Genomic DNA, 16426 nt, shown 5'->3' on the forward strand with positions numbered 1-16426 from the left:
CCACATTATGAGAAGTCAGCATTGATGCTCGCAGGGACCACAGATGTGGTCCTACCCTGGTGCTGTGCATCATTGCTGAGGAGGGTAAGGAAAGGAGATCTGTGCCATTTTTTTGGCGTGTGTGATGCCTGCCTTCATTGGTGGCTACCTGCTATGTGTGTGTTGGTCTATTTTAACCTTTTTCTCTTAATCACTCTTAACAGTGCAGAATTGGTGCCAGCAGCCATCGCATACCGTCTGGGACACTTTGGGTCCTGGCTAAACACATCTCAGACAGCTGGCTGGCCTCAGTGAACAGTCTGACATCTCTGTCAGTTTTCCAAGTGCCTGAAGTGGCAAGAGGAGGAAGCACCAGGCCTGGCTCCTCATAGTTCAACAATCGATCATGCCTGTATGTGGTGTTTGCTTGTGCCAGCACCTCCGGCAGTCCTTCCAGCACTGGGGATGAAAGCCATGTCTCTGTGCATATGTGAACCAGAGGGGAGGTCAGGCACTGTTGCCAGGAGGGCTAGCACTTGCCAAAAGCTCTGAGGGAAGGATGCCCAAGGTGTTCTGTGGTCATCAGGAACTTGTGAAAAAAAAAAAAACCAGGCCTTAGCGTGACTAACCTTGGGTATTGAATTTGCCATGAAAACATTCTGCCTCATGCTTGTTTTTCAACACGCTTTGTCAACTCATTATTTGCCAGAACTAGTCTTTTTCTAGAAGATTTATGACCCTTCCAGCCTGATTTCAGGCCAGCTGCTTGGCAGAAGGACTGCTAGAAGTTCTGGCTCTGCAAGTCTGCCTTCTTTTCTAACCCGAAGTCTTTCCAGTGCCACTGCAATGGCCACTGGTTCCCACTCCAAAGGTGGATGACTGGTGAAGTGATCCCTATATATATTTGCAGTTCTCTGAAGTGCCTTGAGGCTTGCAAAAGGCACTATATAAATCAATTAATAACAATATCAGAGGTCAGTCAGCCAATAAGAATACAATTTAGTTTAATGAGAGATAAATAAGACAGACAGAGTGAGAGGGGAAGGGAGCTACAAGGCTCCCTACTCGGTGCCAGGCTCTAAATACACCAGCTCCTTGCTTTATCGCAGTGATCATCAGAAATGCAGAAGATAATGGTGTCATTGCCATTTCTTAGTCCAGTGTAATATCTATTACTGGTTTTGATGTCTTACTTAGCTCTGTACCAGTATGATTTTAGGAAGAGTGTACATTATTTTCATGAAAACAAATATGAGCATGAGGAAGCATTTTTCCCTTGCGTGCAATTCCTACTAAAGAATTTACATTCTTCTAATTTACTGGTTTACTGCACCACTTAGTGCACTCCTGAGATGTGCAGAATGTCCTCGCAGTTAAGAATGTGCAGATGAAATTTACCCTTTTTGCACTGAATCACTCACTCTTCCCTTGGAAGTCACCGTGCTCTTTCCTCCCTCTAAATCTCCTTTAACCACTCTAATAAAAGAATAGATTATTCTGCATAGTTACAAAATGAATCCCGAATGGATGGTCGGCAGTTTATTTGGATTTTAGGACAGTTATATGTTTCTGTGACCAGTCTGGCACTAAACGGGTGAAAGGAAAAACATTGTTTTTCGTTTGATTCTTCTTATTAAATGGGAGTGTGGATGTATGAATGAAAATTGTCCACTGTAGCCCCAGACAAAAAGCTGGGCTACATCACTGTTATCGAAACGGTGTTTGATAAGTCCTAATAAGACACAGAGGAAGTGAGGTGGGGAAGGGGAGAGGATGGGGAAGGCCTGTGTGGCAAAATGAAGAGCTGTTTTGTATTTGGGCAACAACGTTATACAAATTGCAAAGCCTCTGGCTGTGTCCATGTCCATATGAACCTGTTGGCATGTGCTGGATGATGCCTCGGGCACTATGCCCCTTAGCCTGAAAAGCTATTGGAGAGGGTGACAGCTCCTGTTCAGCCACTGAACATGTACTTTCTGGGGGCCAGAAGGAGCTTGAGCATTGGTAGCGGTGCTGAGAAATGCACCAAGGCTCAGTATTATAGAAACAGCCATTAGCAGCAGAGCATGAAACATGTGTCTAAAGCAGAATAAAGCAGTATGAAGCATGCTCAGTGCACAAGCCCATAGCTGTAGGGCAAGGCTGAGTTTGGCTAAAATTTGACACAGTTTAGTGTAGCATCATTACGTGCAGAATCTGCTCACCTGGTTATTCCTAGAAATGTTTTTTTTTTTAGCTTCATCTGCACTCACTGTAAGTCTCTTTGTCTGGCAGTTGAGTTGCCTACATCGTGATCTAATGGGGTACTTGTTCAGACCTCAAGCCCTGTGGACATGGTGAAATTCAGCCAAGAAGGCAGAACAGACATTCCTAAAGCTATCTGACAAAAGCCAAAGCAAACCAGAGCTGACTTCATGCACACTAGCACTTCTAAGGCTGCATCCCCCCAAAATTCCGCTTACATTTTTGAGTGCTTTCACATGCCCCATAATAGCAGCCTGTGCAAATCTGTGGCTGTCTGTGTCACACTTAGGTAACCCACTTGCAGCAACTCAGATCTGGACGTGTTTCTGTAAGAGGGGCTGCTCTTTGTTCTCTCTCCACTGTGCAAAAAAAAAAAGCCATCCTGAACATCGTGACAAAGGATTAGCTCTAGCTGAGGCCAGGGTGCAATGTAAATAGCCAGACAGAGCATAGAATGGCTTCTTTTATCAAACTTAACGTCCCAAAGCTCTACTGATTTCATTGTCATTATGGTGGTGATTAATTTGACCCAGAGTACTGCCACCCACTGTTAAAGTCTTGCTGCATCCCTGTTGATAGCTCTCATGACAGAGATTACAGTTTGCCACGGCGTTGTCCATAATTAGTAGTTGTCAAAATGAGATTTGCCTATGGTAGCCCACCATCCATGAGAAACCCATTCAAAATTAAACTTGCTTTGGAAAAGAGAGGGCAGTTCTCTAATTGGAACCGATAAGTACTGAATAAAGAATTTTTCTCATCTATTATGTATTGTCTCAGGTCTAAAAAAAATAAGTTTGTGAGTCTTCTCCTTAGCTATCAGTAAGTGTCCCCTGGTGAAGTATGAGGGTGCCAATTTTGTTCTGCAGCTAGGTCCTAAAACTTTTGCATGGTTAATTCCCAAAGCCAGCGTGGTTTCCTTGCTTTATCTGAAACAGGGTCAAGCTTAGGGCACAGTGACTGTCCCAGATGCATGGCTGATGCCAGCGCTGATGCCCATCACCGAACAACGAGACCTCAGGAAGGCAAAGCCTGGGCACAGCCAGAGAATATCTTGTGCGGGGGATGGCACCCAGGGGAACAATTGGATGAGCCACACATTTCCAGGGAATGGAGGAGAGAGTGGAGCCACACAGCCCATCGCCTACCCAATACGATAGCACAGAAATGCAAGGTTTATAGTGACCAGGCTGTAGGCTAGTCTGAGGCTTCATTCACCAACATTTCAGGCTGAAATGGACATGGAGTCTAATATATGATTGACTTTGCAGGCCAAGGCTATGACCCTTTATATTTTTTCCCACTGTAGGTGGAATGGCCAGTATTATTGCAAAGGTGCAATAACTACATCCAGTATTACCAAGGACTGCAACAATAACTTTTCTGTTTAAACTCCGAGACACGCAATTAGCCAGAGGTATCTGGTCTTGCTACTTCCAGGTCAAGAAGTTCACCTGTGTTAAAAAAGGGAGGAATAAAGAGGGAAAACATGCAAAAAAATCTCAGTCAGAATGAGATGCAATTAAGAGTAAAGTCTAATTCCACATTTTGGTCAGACATTACACTACTTTTCTCTAGTACAGTAACTCAGCAACAAGAAGTGGGTCCAACCCAGCTTGTTTTGAAGCCTATGGCTGACTGTGAGAAGGCAGGGAAGAGCTGGACTTGGCTTGATTTGAAGTGGGTGAAGCCTGCCTCACAGAGCCTGGCCAGACTTATTGCTGGAGAAGGCAGGAGCAGTCTGTCTTTCCATGCCAGACCTTGGAAAGGGAAAGGACAACAATGTGGATTTTGTTAGGGACTGTGCTAGAGGCTCTGTTTACACCAGGCCCTCTTTCCTTCAAACAGTAGTATTTCATATTTCATAAAATGAATCTAGGATGGACAATGAGATGGTAAATACTCTCAGTAACCATACTGGGATCAACTGAAGTTGATTGCCAGTGACTTTTTTTAACAGGACAAATGGTGTTTTTGTGATGAGAAGCATGAACCTGTATAGCTATAAAAATTGTTCTGCCTCAAGCCACCATCTAAAAACAAGAGGAGTGAATCCAGAGGATGACATCCTTGTGCTAATGAAAATAGACCACTACTGGAGAAATGCTGTATCTTTTCATTTCAGATACCAGCAGTGCTCAGGACGTCTTAGAACTGGTAGAATATATTGTGGCAAAAATGAATGCCTGAAGAATAATTCACAAGACGCGATGGTGTGCTAGATGCAATTCTTCACTAATATCTTTCATTTTCTTCCACTAAAAGAAGCAAAAGAGCTTAAAAAAACCCAGTACTTTTTAATGAGTGCCTAGCCATTGACAAAGTGCCACACTTTTCCTGCAGGAGGTTAATTAACCTTTATGGAGTCCTGTATGTAAACACCACCCAGTAAAGCTTATCGGATTGGACTTTCTGAATTCTGCACAGCCAGATTACAGCTTTCATCCTCATCTTCAGCAGAAATGCTGTTAAGAAGAGAATGTTTCATCTTGAATAGTGCCTGGTGATCAGTCTGATTGGCTCTGACCTGGGCAAGTTACATGAGGAGAAACCTTACTGTAAAGCTTCAATCCTTTGCAACCCTGGACTGTATTACTGTATGTTAGAAATCTGGTCTTCTCTGCACTGGTCAATGCACAGCTGAAGATGCAGGTCAGCTGGAGATCATCTAGAAGGGGAAAGATCAGACTGCTGGTAGATGTAAAATTCATAGTCAGGAAGAAGAAACTGAATCACAGGGCTAGAGAAAAGCGAAGACTGGTAGTCTTTGATTTTACAAAAAAAACTCCACTGGGAGGAGAAGGAAAAGCAGCTTTGAAGACTGTGTCATTTGGGAAATTTTAGATTATTTAATTGTGGACTTAAAGTTTTGGGAAGTATTTATTTTCTTTTTTTAGGTTCTTCCTGGAATCTTTAAATTAAGGAGACATTTAAGGTAGACATTAAGAAGCATTTTCTAATGATGATGATGACTTCGTCCTGTCACACACATCACTATGAAGTTTAGGTGAGTCAGCGAGTGTATACTGGGAGTGTACTGGGCATTGTAAACCCCACCATGGCATGGGAGAGGCAGTGGATGACCTCAGCAAGTCCCAGTCAGTACTGTCTCCTGGCACTTGGGCAAGTCTGAAGATTTACTTTTCACCCTGAAAGTAGTCAGTCAGTCGTGATTTTGACCTACAGTTCAATGTGCTCTCTTGCTATAGTTACAGGCATCCTGTTTCTGGTTACGCTCCCTGATGTGACTAATGGCAACTTTGCAGTTAAAGAGGTGTTTTTTAAAGAAAAAAGATTGAAGTTGCAATGCTGTTACTGAGTTTACAGCTTTAGCAAAAACAACAGCACAGCTGTCCTTACTATGGCCTATGAACTCGACATTTTTCAGGTGCAAATGTGTATGTGTATATTTATACACCTTTCTCAAAATCCCTAAATACACAGAAAGCAACGACTTTTTTGGTTCCTATTTATGCAATAGATCATCAGTTTGGGTGTTCACTATTCCCAGTGAAGTTTGTTTAAAGGTCATTTACTTCATTCATACAAAATACTCTTGATGAGCCAAAGTTTTTTGAAAACTGAATTGGTTTGCAGAAATGTAAGCAAAAATGGAAACAAGTTTGCAAAGAATCAGGAACTGAATACCATAGAAGATACAGAAATACAAACCAAGCTTTACAAACATGGCTCTTCCAGAGTTATTCTGGGAGATGTTTAAAGGTGATATGAGGAACCACTTGTTAAAGAGAAAACCGTAAGTGTTTCGCAAAGTGTATCTTTCCTTAACCATTAATAAATATTCTTTCGGAAAACCCTTGCAGTGATTGAAGGTACTTCTCCAAACTGAAGAAATGGGGTTTAGATTAAATGAGGCAACCATTTTAAAGAAATTCAGCTGGTTTGTGTGTGTGTGCAGATGCTGAAGGAACAGAAAAATATGGGAAAATGCTGCCTTTTTTTAAATCTCCTTCACTTTTCTAAATAGGCTCCCTGTATCCGTTCACCTCTTAGGCCAATTAAATTCCAGGCAGATCACAAAAGCTAGTGCTGCCTGTCCAAAATTTTTACTCTGTGTGGCAAGAAAATCTGCAGAAAGTACCTCAAGTTTTGCTTTTCTTTGCTAGATAAGACCACAAATATTATCTGGATGCTAATTGGAGTCATTGTACAATAGTGCTAAATGCCCTGTTCTTTTTCAATATTGTGGCAGGTAACATAGCACCGGTGTTCTTCAAGAGAGGATCAATGACACAAAGGTAGTTTTCTGCTGCAGGGAGAAGAGAGGGAATTAGAAAATCACTATTTGTATTCAGTCTGTTTACACTGATTGACCACATCTCTTGTAAGTGTGCATTTCTCTCTAGCTTCTGAAATACACAAATGTATCAGCACCAGAAGTCTCCTCTCGTTTTACTTTGCAATTCAGGAATGCTTTATTAATCAACGCAAGATGCATTCATTGAACTGGATTAATCCTGCATAAGTAATTTTGAAATTTCCTGCTGAAGTTATTTCTCATTTCTGGGAACAAATCATTTATTTGGATTTTCATATATCAGGATCACAGAGATTTGCCACAGTCAGATTTTAATTTTAGTTACATCTCAGCTGGCTTATATATTAGGGCACACAGTTTTGCATGAGAGCATCTTCTAAAATCTGTAATTGGTGTGGAACACTGACATGCACAGAATATATCTGACAAGGTCCAGAGGGTTAGGTTCAGTTTCGCTGATCAACATCTATGCTGCAGATTAACTGAATCTTTTATGGCATTACAAGCCCTCCAGAATTCATTAGTGTACTTTCCCTTTCTGCTAACCACTCTGACCTCCAGTGCTGCTGTCGCTGTTTTCTTGGTCTGGACCTGAGAGGCTGAAACACTGGCTCTTTTCCACTAAAAACAGAAAAAAGAGCAAGTATCTTAAAACTGCTCAGGAGTGTGTATGTTGGCAATTACTGTTTCGCCCTCTTTAGCACTGTCTGCGATTTTTGTCTCCTTTGTCTCTACCTGGAAATCTCCATTTAAATTTCAAGCTGAAATAAGCTCTGTCCCTTGAAAACAAGAGAAGTAAAGTACTATACTGGTGAGTGATTATAATACAATACAATCTGGTGTATATAATGAGGTTTGGCATGAATTTTTCTCAGAAATTGCCTCGCAGATGCAGCTAGCAGAGTAAATAATTGTATTAAAAGCAGGAAGGAGGACAGACACGTAAAAGAAAGCAGTGCCAGCTTTTGGGAGGTGGGTGCACACTATCTTTGAAGACAGTGCTATAGTTAATGAGAAGTGTGTTTCTGAAATGCCATCTTTGCCCTCCTTAAGGGCACATGTATAGGTTGCAACTCAGCAGCAACATGGACTTCTCACACTTCTCAGGCAGTAGATGGAACCACAGCTCAAAGACAGGGAAATAGCTCCATTCACTGGTCTATTGTTTTCCAGGCCCAGCTCCGCAAAAGTACCTAGGCAACTTTTTCATGCTGAGGACAAACAGAAGATTAATGTTTGGTAGGAGAATGGAGGAACAGGCCAGTTGTCCAGCTCCCAAAGGCTACTCTCATCTGTGAATCAGAAATGGAGAAGATGCTTCCCTCCAGCCCAGTGGAGACTGGGACTTGTGACACATCTGCTCTTCTTCTGCTTCTCACCACTATCGGCAGCTCTCCTCCCTTCCACAGCTGCTGGTTGTAGTTGGGTGCTTGCTGCCACCCAGGCACAGTGGAGAGGTGCTGCTGGGCACCTCTCCCTCATGATTTATCTTGTGCTGACGTCTGTGCATTGAAAGCCTGAAAACTGCAACAGCTAAGTACTCTGCTGATTTGATCCTTGTGCTTGATGCTAAATGATTAGCTGAAGAAAATAGGAGTGGTACTAACACCAAATACTTGCTTAGTTTCATGTTTATTTCATGTCCTCTTTTATTGCTTTTTTCTCCTGTTTCTCTTCTGCTCTTTGTTATCACCTCTCCTGTAATTTCTTTCTAAGCTTGCTCTGATGTGTGCTACTCTGAAACCATCTTTACTATATTACTTTTTATCCTTATTACTCCAGCCCTTACTTATTCTGCGCCCTTGATCCACAAGAACTTCCCAGTTTCTCCTTTTGTGGGCACTCATTTTCTATTTTCTCCTTTCACTTTTACCTCTTTTTTTTCCTCACTCCATTCCATTCATAAATTTCTCTTCCTTTCTTTCTCTTTTGAAATAAAGTCATTAATGAACAGTCCTTGTCATTGTGCTGTCTTACCATAGTTGCCACTGGCTCGCCTTTACCTTCCTCATATAAGATTTGAACAGGATTGATCCACTCCCTTTAGACTAAACTCTTTCATTGTGCTCTCAGCCACCTCCACAGCACAGCCTGCACTTGCTATAAGCACAGGGGTCAGGGACTGCCTCTTTATTTGCTCAGTGCACCCATTTGGTTTTCATAGGAGGATTCTGATTCATAACAAAGGTTGGAAGGAATGAATAAATAATTCATGTTGTATAGTAACTGATATTGATTCTGCTTCCTGGTAAAACCCCTGCCTTTGTATTCTCAGCCTGGCAATACCTCTTGTCACAACTACTCTACTGATCACCTATGCCAGAACCTCCCCTCGAAGAATATAAGTACCCATGGTTAAAAGGGTCAACTGCCACAGGAGAGACATTTTGAAGAGGGAAGAAATTGCTGCAATTAACATTAAATTCCCCAAAGTACAACCGCATTTATCTGGGCAGCATCCTTTTCACTTATCTTACCATGAGATGGAGAAAGGGGTCGAGCAGCACAGGGCAGAGGCATTTCACAGGTATACGATTGCATCAGTCAGCTTCTGAGGTCTGACTCTGCCCATGGACATCCAGGTGAGGCTTTCCCTGTCGGAAGCACAGGCCAGGCACGTGAGCTCAGGGCGAGACTCTGAGGCACGAGATTGCATTTACAAGTACTGAGTAATGACACTCGGAGAACAAAGGCGCTTTTGTGTACGGCACCAAAATAAAAGAAGTTTACGCATCTACATGATAAAAAAAACTTCCAAAGAATTTAATGTAGATATTATTTATACATACACTTTATAAGTAGGAATATGGCAGACAGTTGAATTAGTACATAAAGTTTTATTTAAAGTTCCCCCCCTACAAGCAAGCTTCATTTACACAGTCTAGTACTGTACAAAATTTACATTCTTTGAGTGACTTATTCAGTTAGGACTTTCCTTGGTCATGCCTTCCTGAAAGATAGAAAGATTTACATACAGTCCTCATAAATCTTTACATTATCTTGGTAAAAAAAAGAACCACTCAAAAGGATAACAAATATCCTTTAAAAATGGTACATTTTAGTAGAGACAGCTGACAGTGTTTAATGGCAGACCTTATCCTGATTGTAAATGTCATTCAAGGTTTCCTCATGTAGTACCTTAACAGTTTCCTTTTTATATATATTTATATTAATATACTTTCAACAGGAAAGGAAAAAAAAGTAATGATTGCACCAAATGTATTTTACAAGGGATCTCTTGGATCTGAACAATATAAATAAATAGAAAAACAACTAAGATTGCACTATACAGTAGAAACAGATTGAGATTTCAGGATATACACTCCACCTTTATGAGTTCCTTAGTGATGCTCACTGGAAAACTCCCCAATGACACATTCAAATATTAGCTTCTTCAGATAATTATTTTATTTAAACAATTTTTTCCCAAGCATGCAGCTACCTTGTCAATTGGATTATTGCATTTGTATGTATCAGTCTTTACTGCATTACTCCAATTTTACAACTGTGTAATTCTGCTGCAAGAAAGGGAGCTGCACTGCAATAAAATCGGACTGATGCCGGAGAGGGTGTCCTATGGTGTTTACTCTCCATTATTTGTATTGCTCTCAAGCATCAACATATAGCATAATTTCTGTGTACGTGTGCCCTCTTTCTATTTTGTAAAGCAAATAATGGATTCTTCCTCACACCTATTGCCTCTGCAGCAGAAACCAACCTCCAGAAGTTGCCTGCTCCTTGCATAATGGAGTAGCATTAAGTCCTATTGTGAAAGATACACACAGGCTTGAAACTGCAGGATATGATTCTCTTTGCCTTTTGTCTGGTGCAAGTGCAACCAGTTACAATTAAGCAAATTAAAGGCCAGATTCTTAACTGACAAAACCAAAGTACATCCATTGGTTTCAACGGAGCAATGTTAGTTTATATGAGCGAAGAGGATGGTCCTGAGGGTAACAGATGCAGCACCAGTAAACCACAGCATAAGGATTATGTATATACTTTGCTGATATGTAGGTGATAATGTAAACCGCAAGGTGGTAAAGAATCAGGCTCAGATTTTGTCACTGCTTTTACAAAGCCAGGACAAAAAGACATAAGCTTAAAATACAGAAAGCCTGACTTGTACAAGCAACTATGAGTTCAAATGAAATGAGTCCTAAATGCTACCGGTCCTGTGTGGTAGCATTCTGAACTCGCTTTGGATGTGTAAATAATTATGCAGGCTATAAGGCAGTGGAAAGCCTAGCCTCATATTACTTTGGATCAATAGTAAATATCTTTCAAGAGTACATTTGAAAATCCGCCACATAGGAGTATTTTGACTACTTACCAGTGTCTCTCCAAAACTATGCATAATCACTTAAGAGTCCAAAGTAGTACATTTATAGTTCAATGCAGTCTTCTTGTCTTTGGAAGCAACTAGCATGGATGCTCCTATCTAACAGGGTAGTGGAAAGTAAGTAAGGGTCTTGGTGCTTTGTTAAGCGACCATAGAAATAACTTACTTTATGAACCCAGAATGTAAGGTGTAGGACCAAATTTCTGTTATAATAATGTAAAACCAGTCATTCAATGTGATTTCAGTGAAATGACTCTGTGATTAGAAGAATTTGATCCTAATCCCTAAGCTGCTATTGCAAGAAGTGCTCTGTAAAGCATGGCTTTCATTGTAGTCTGCTTTCCGCTGCACTTGCACATGGGAACTTTGAAGGCAGAGCATATTAGATGCCAAGCTGTGCAAAAACTGAATGATATTTCTATACCTTTTGTAATCTTCTAATGCTGTGTTGCTTGCAGAGCATGTGAAGTAGCTGTAGGTTAGGATTACAGAGGAGGAGACAATTCTGCAATGCAGTGTGAGCTTTTCACTATCTGAATTCTGAAGCATTCATGAAAACAACATCCTCATGACTTCAACACAGATCACATGCAGGTAGATACAATGCACAATACTGATCTTGTCTCTTCAGGCTGTATTTGAACAGTTAGCCTTCACTTTTTAAAAGTTAGATTTGACGTGAGGAACATCTCTGCAGCAGGACAAAAGTTAAAATCAGTCTGAAATGGCAGTCTGTCAGCAGGTAATGTTCGGTGTGTTTTAGCTACTTGCTTCATAAGACACCAGCATCTATTTGAGATGGGACAACACTTGGGTTTTGTTTTCATTTATTTCGCTCCTAAAGGTATAAATACGGAATAAGGGGTAAATTATGGTAGTTTTTTTAACAGGAATCCTGTTCTAATAAAATATTTACGTCACCCGTCATTATTTTCCCAAATGCAATCAGTGTTCGTGTCAGTGCTCCTTGACTATCATTTGTTGTATGGTACACAGGCTGGCAATATGACAGTTGAACAAGCAGGTCCTGCAAGTGGCTCAGCAACATCTCCTTCTAGTTCTGTCCAAGTCCCTTTCTCAGGACTATAACAAATAGTAGATGATTTGTAGGCTCCCTGTAATAGAACAAAGTGTCATGTTAAATGTGGCCTAAGTTAAATCCAAGTCACACATCAGCTCTAAAGACAAAAAGTCACTTTCAAATGTGACTCATGGTTTTGGGCCCTAATTTAAGAGCCCTTCAAGAGGTTTGGTTTTCAAATGGGCTGAGCTCTCAGCTTCTGAAAATCAGGCTCCTTCACAAGTGTCTTATGGGCAGAGCTATATGCATACAGTCCTGTCAGTCACTTTTCCCAAATTACACCTGATTTTTATATTACTCCATGTCGGTAAATACAGTCTGGTAATAATTCATCTAAACAGAAACACACAAAGGAGAAAAAGTAATCCACGCTCTCCACAAGTTGAAAATCAACCCAAAACCTGCCCCTACAGCTACTTCATCCCTCAACTCTTCTCCATGCCATCTGAGTAATATATAGGTTGATTGCAAGAGCTCAGAAGGAGCGGAAGGATCACTGTAGAAAGCAGGTACACACCATACTCCAGCTGTAGCCTCCTACAAGGTAAATACTGTCATCAAGGACTGCACAACCAGGGCCACTGCGACCCTCCAGAATAGGAGTCTGGAGGATATTCCACTGGTCGCCTTTTGGATCGTAGCATTCCACAAGCATGACGTCAAGATGGGAGAAACCTGGATGAGGGCATTGAGAGAAGATAGCACGTGTTATCCCATACTACTTGATTTATTTATTTTTTTGGTGTTAAATGTGTTAAATTACAATTACATGATATTATTGCAATCATAATTGTTAATTTTTCTTCTAGAAAATATTACCATATAAAACTCATCTTCTGTAATGTTAATGTCTCGTTATTTTTGTTCAAATAAAGGTTATACCATGTACCAGTCTTCTACAAATCAAAAGGACACATAAAACCTGATCAGAAAGTAACATTCAGTAATAGCCTATCAATGATGTAAGCAGATTCAAGCAGTATTTCTCCTCACCTGTCAGTGCTAATGTGAATTTGAACATGTACAAAAAGACTGTCCTGGCAGCCTTTCTCAAAGGTCAGCAGATCTAGAATCATAGAATCATTTTGGTTGGAAAAGACTGGTAAGATCGCCAAGTCTAATCATAAATCTAACACTGTCAACTTGAGGGTATATCCTCTCTGCCTGTGGGTTGTTACTTGGGAGAAGAGACCAACATCTGCCTTACTACAACCTCCTTTCAGGTAGTTACAGAGCATGATAAAGTCTCCCCTCAGCCTCCTTTTCCCCAGACTAAACAGACCCACTTCCCTCAGCTGCTCCGCATAAGACTTGTGCTTCAGATCCTTCACCAGCTTTGTTGCCTGTCTCGGCATACACTTTAGTGGCTCAATGTCTTTCTTCTAATGAGAGGCACAAAACTGAACTAAGTATTCAAGCTGTGGCCTCACCAGTGCCAACTACAGGGACACAGTCACTTCCCTAGTCCTGCTGGCCACACTGTTTCTGATACAAACCAGGATGCCATTGGCATTTTTGGCCACCTAGGCAAACAGCTGGTTCATATTCAGCCAGCTATTGACCAACATCCCCGGTCCTTTTCTGACAGGCATCTAATTTACTAAAATGTCAATAGATTAAATCTTGCTCAGAAATCAATGCCTAACAAGTCAAGGTAGACCATAAGACAACTGATGCCACTTGGTTCCAGAGGTACAAGGAGTTTAGCATGACGGATGTGATGTTCAGGACCATTTTCAATTTTCAAGGTGATTTGAGGTGCTGAGGCACATGGCTTAGTGATTGATAGGAATGGTTGGACTCAATGATCCTGTGGGTCTTTTCCAACCTAGTGATTCTGTAAGCATGCAGCTGTGATGTGACAGTCTTTAAGGTGACAGGAAATGCAACAAAAAACCCCTGTGGTCCCATCCTTTCTTAACACACCAAAAATGGATCCATGCAACAGTAGCTTTGTAATCACCAAAGGCCAGTTGGATCTCAGCTCAAGACTCTCAAGCTATTATCAGTTAGTATCAATCAAGTGAGCTGAACATAGACATAGAACCTAGGAGTCCTGGTTTCTGCTCCAACACTTAGACATTTCCCTATTTCAAATGACCTTCAGAGTGCTACTGTAAAATTATGTGTTCCTTACTATGCTGGGATGCTATGCTTGACACTACTGTCTTCTCCATCAAGGTATGATAGAAAAGAGAAGTTAAGATTTTCTGGAAAAGGGTATTTGGTGATATTAGTACTTTATAATGATGCTGCTTGTACGAGTATTATTTATGTCAGGAATGAATAGCTGTGATGAAATAATTTTTCGTTGCTGCAAAGTTTTGAAGGGGCCATAGAAAGGCCATTGCTGTGTGCCCAGAATCTGTCAAAAGCTCCATAATAAACTGCAGTATGCGCATGACTAGCTGTGATGCGGTAAATGCACTGCTGACACTAGCATACAGACTCAGCTTCACAGAGGAGGACTTTGCCATGGAGCCCTGCTATTCTCACCCAGTCAGAGAATTTGTAGCATTTCATCTGCAGTTCAGTCCCCTCCCTCCTCCCTTTCCTTGCAGTTCCTCTTTTTGTTTCACAGTACAGAAGAATTTAGTTGTCCTGGTATGAGACAGCCAGTGGCTTTTCAGAAGCCTTAATGTTAAATACAGAATCACAACAGTAAGCAATTCCGCACCTAGGGCAACAGCTGTAGAGGCAGAACTCCAGTGTTTATTAGAAGTTCCTTCTTTCCCAGTAAATGAAACTGGGTGAAAAAAAGGACAAGGTAGGATGGAAGCGATTCAAGTCTATGCAAACCAAAGCATGTGTTTTAGCTATGAGAGGTGTGACATTTTGACTTCTACTTCAGTAGGAGAAAAAGCCAACGCTGGAGCTCTGCAACCTCTACAAAATTTGCAGGTGCACGTATGCAGGTAGGTTTCACCCCCCTTATCCTGTAAGGTCCAGACAGAAACATCCACAACAACTGAGAGTGAGGAGCAAAGACATAGCAGCCCTGCAGCTGGCTTTAGGGGTTTATGCACAAGCACAATTTACCAGGGAAAACTAACATGTAAGACTTTGTCTCCTACATGCTCCATCAGATTTTCAAAAGCAGCATGTGGCTCCAGAGTCTCACAGACACTCAGATGCTGGAGTCATCCAAGCACATGGCTGTTGCAATTTTTTCTTTTGTTCCTGTGAGGTTGTTTTTATTTTGCTTTTTTTTTTAAGCACAAAAAGAGAAAGAAAAAAAGTGAATATAAACTGTCAAATATTGTCAAGAGACAAAGAAGCAGGAGCTGTGCTTTTTGTCTAAGTGGCTGGATTAAGCAGAATTCTTTAGCAGTAATAGCAGTGGCATGTAGGTATTAAGACAAAAATATCAGACGCCTAAGCAGTAGTTATTTTAATATGAGACCTTTTCAAAAGATGAAAATGAGACCTCTAAAAATAATTGTAATTAACAAGCTACATTTAGGACTACAGAGGAATCTGAAGAGCCTAGTCTTAATATTTAGCAGCTGGAAGTTTGGGGTTTTTTTGTCATTAAATCAGGAGGTTGTTTTTGTGTGTTGCTCTGAATAAAGCTCTCTCTAACTGCACATTTTGGAAAATGATTTACAGAGGAAAATATTGCTGGTACTTTCGGGTCAAAGAATAATCTGTTTGTTTCATTGAATTCTTGGTAATGACAAATTGTCCATGCCTTTGAGTAATGGAAGTTCTCATTTTTATTATCTAAAGCATTCATTACTCATATATTTAATGTACTGTTATAATTTTAAAATAATTTGCATAAAATGTTTTTAAAATTGCTGGCTCAAGGGTCCTGTTAAATTGTGTTGCCTGTTTTTTAATGTATTTAACAATGAGTGTCTAACAAAAATATTGTTTATCGGGAGATGGGGGACACTGAAATGCTTTTGCACTATTAAAAATGTGACCTTTCAAATGGTTTCCTCCAATTGCATACAGTCGATCATTCATTACAGCCAAAGTGTGGATTGCTCGCTTTGTGTTCATGTCCTGTTTTCGGGCCCAGACATCCATCACAGGGTCATAGCAGTATAGCCAGGGGACATATTCCCCATTGTGAACACCTCCTGCAAAGTAAATATACTTCTGTTAACTAATGTAAATAAAGACATTGTGCTACAACAGGCATTTATCTCTATGATTTTGGGTTCTGGGGTTTTTGCTGTTGTTGTTCCTTTGGGTTGTGGGTTTTTTTTGGTTTTGTTTTTTTATATATAGCAGGAATTATAAAAGACACTGGCCTGAAATATATATCTTGCCATTGTGAACAGCTCCAGCATGGGCTGCCAAAGGTTGTGGTAATGAAGACACGTAACGCCACTCATTTGTCTCCAAATTGTAGCACTCCACGCTGGACAAGTAGCCAGTTTCATTTCGTCCACCGATTACGTACAAGTTCTTGTCAAGGCGACAGGCGTAGAAACTGGCTCTCCTGAAGGACAGAACAGAGCAAAACAAAACAAGCCAAAACCAAACCAGT

At 40.9% G+C, this 16426-nt stretch overlaps 1 protein-coding gene across 1 annotated transcript in view; it reads right to left on the reverse strand.

Moving 5' to 3' along the window:
* Nucleotides 1-9241: 9241 nt before the first annotated feature.
* The window catches only part of KLHL14 (kelch like family member 14), a 63362-nt gene continuing 56177 nt past the window's right edge, over nt 9242-16426 (reverse strand). The window contains exons 6-9 of the mRNA XM_069854039.1: nt 16188-16378; nt 15855-16013; nt 12443-12600; nt 9242-11959 (exon numbers count right to left, since the gene is read on the reverse strand). Of these exons, the coding sequence (XP_069710140.1) occupies nt 11819-11959; nt 12443-12600; nt 15855-16013; nt 16188-16378 (649 nt within the window). The 3' untranslated portion in view covers nt 9242-11818. The remainder of the gene's footprint in view (nt 11960-12442; nt 12601-15854; nt 16014-16187; nt 16379-16426) is intronic.

This window comes from Phaenicophaeus curvirostris, chromosome 3 (assembly GCF_032191515.1).
Source record: "Phaenicophaeus curvirostris isolate KB17595 chromosome 3, BPBGC_Pcur_1.0, whole genome shotgun sequence".
NCBI classification, from domain to species: Eukaryota; Metazoa; Chordata; class Aves; order Cuculiformes; family Cuculidae; genus Phaenicophaeus; species Phaenicophaeus curvirostris.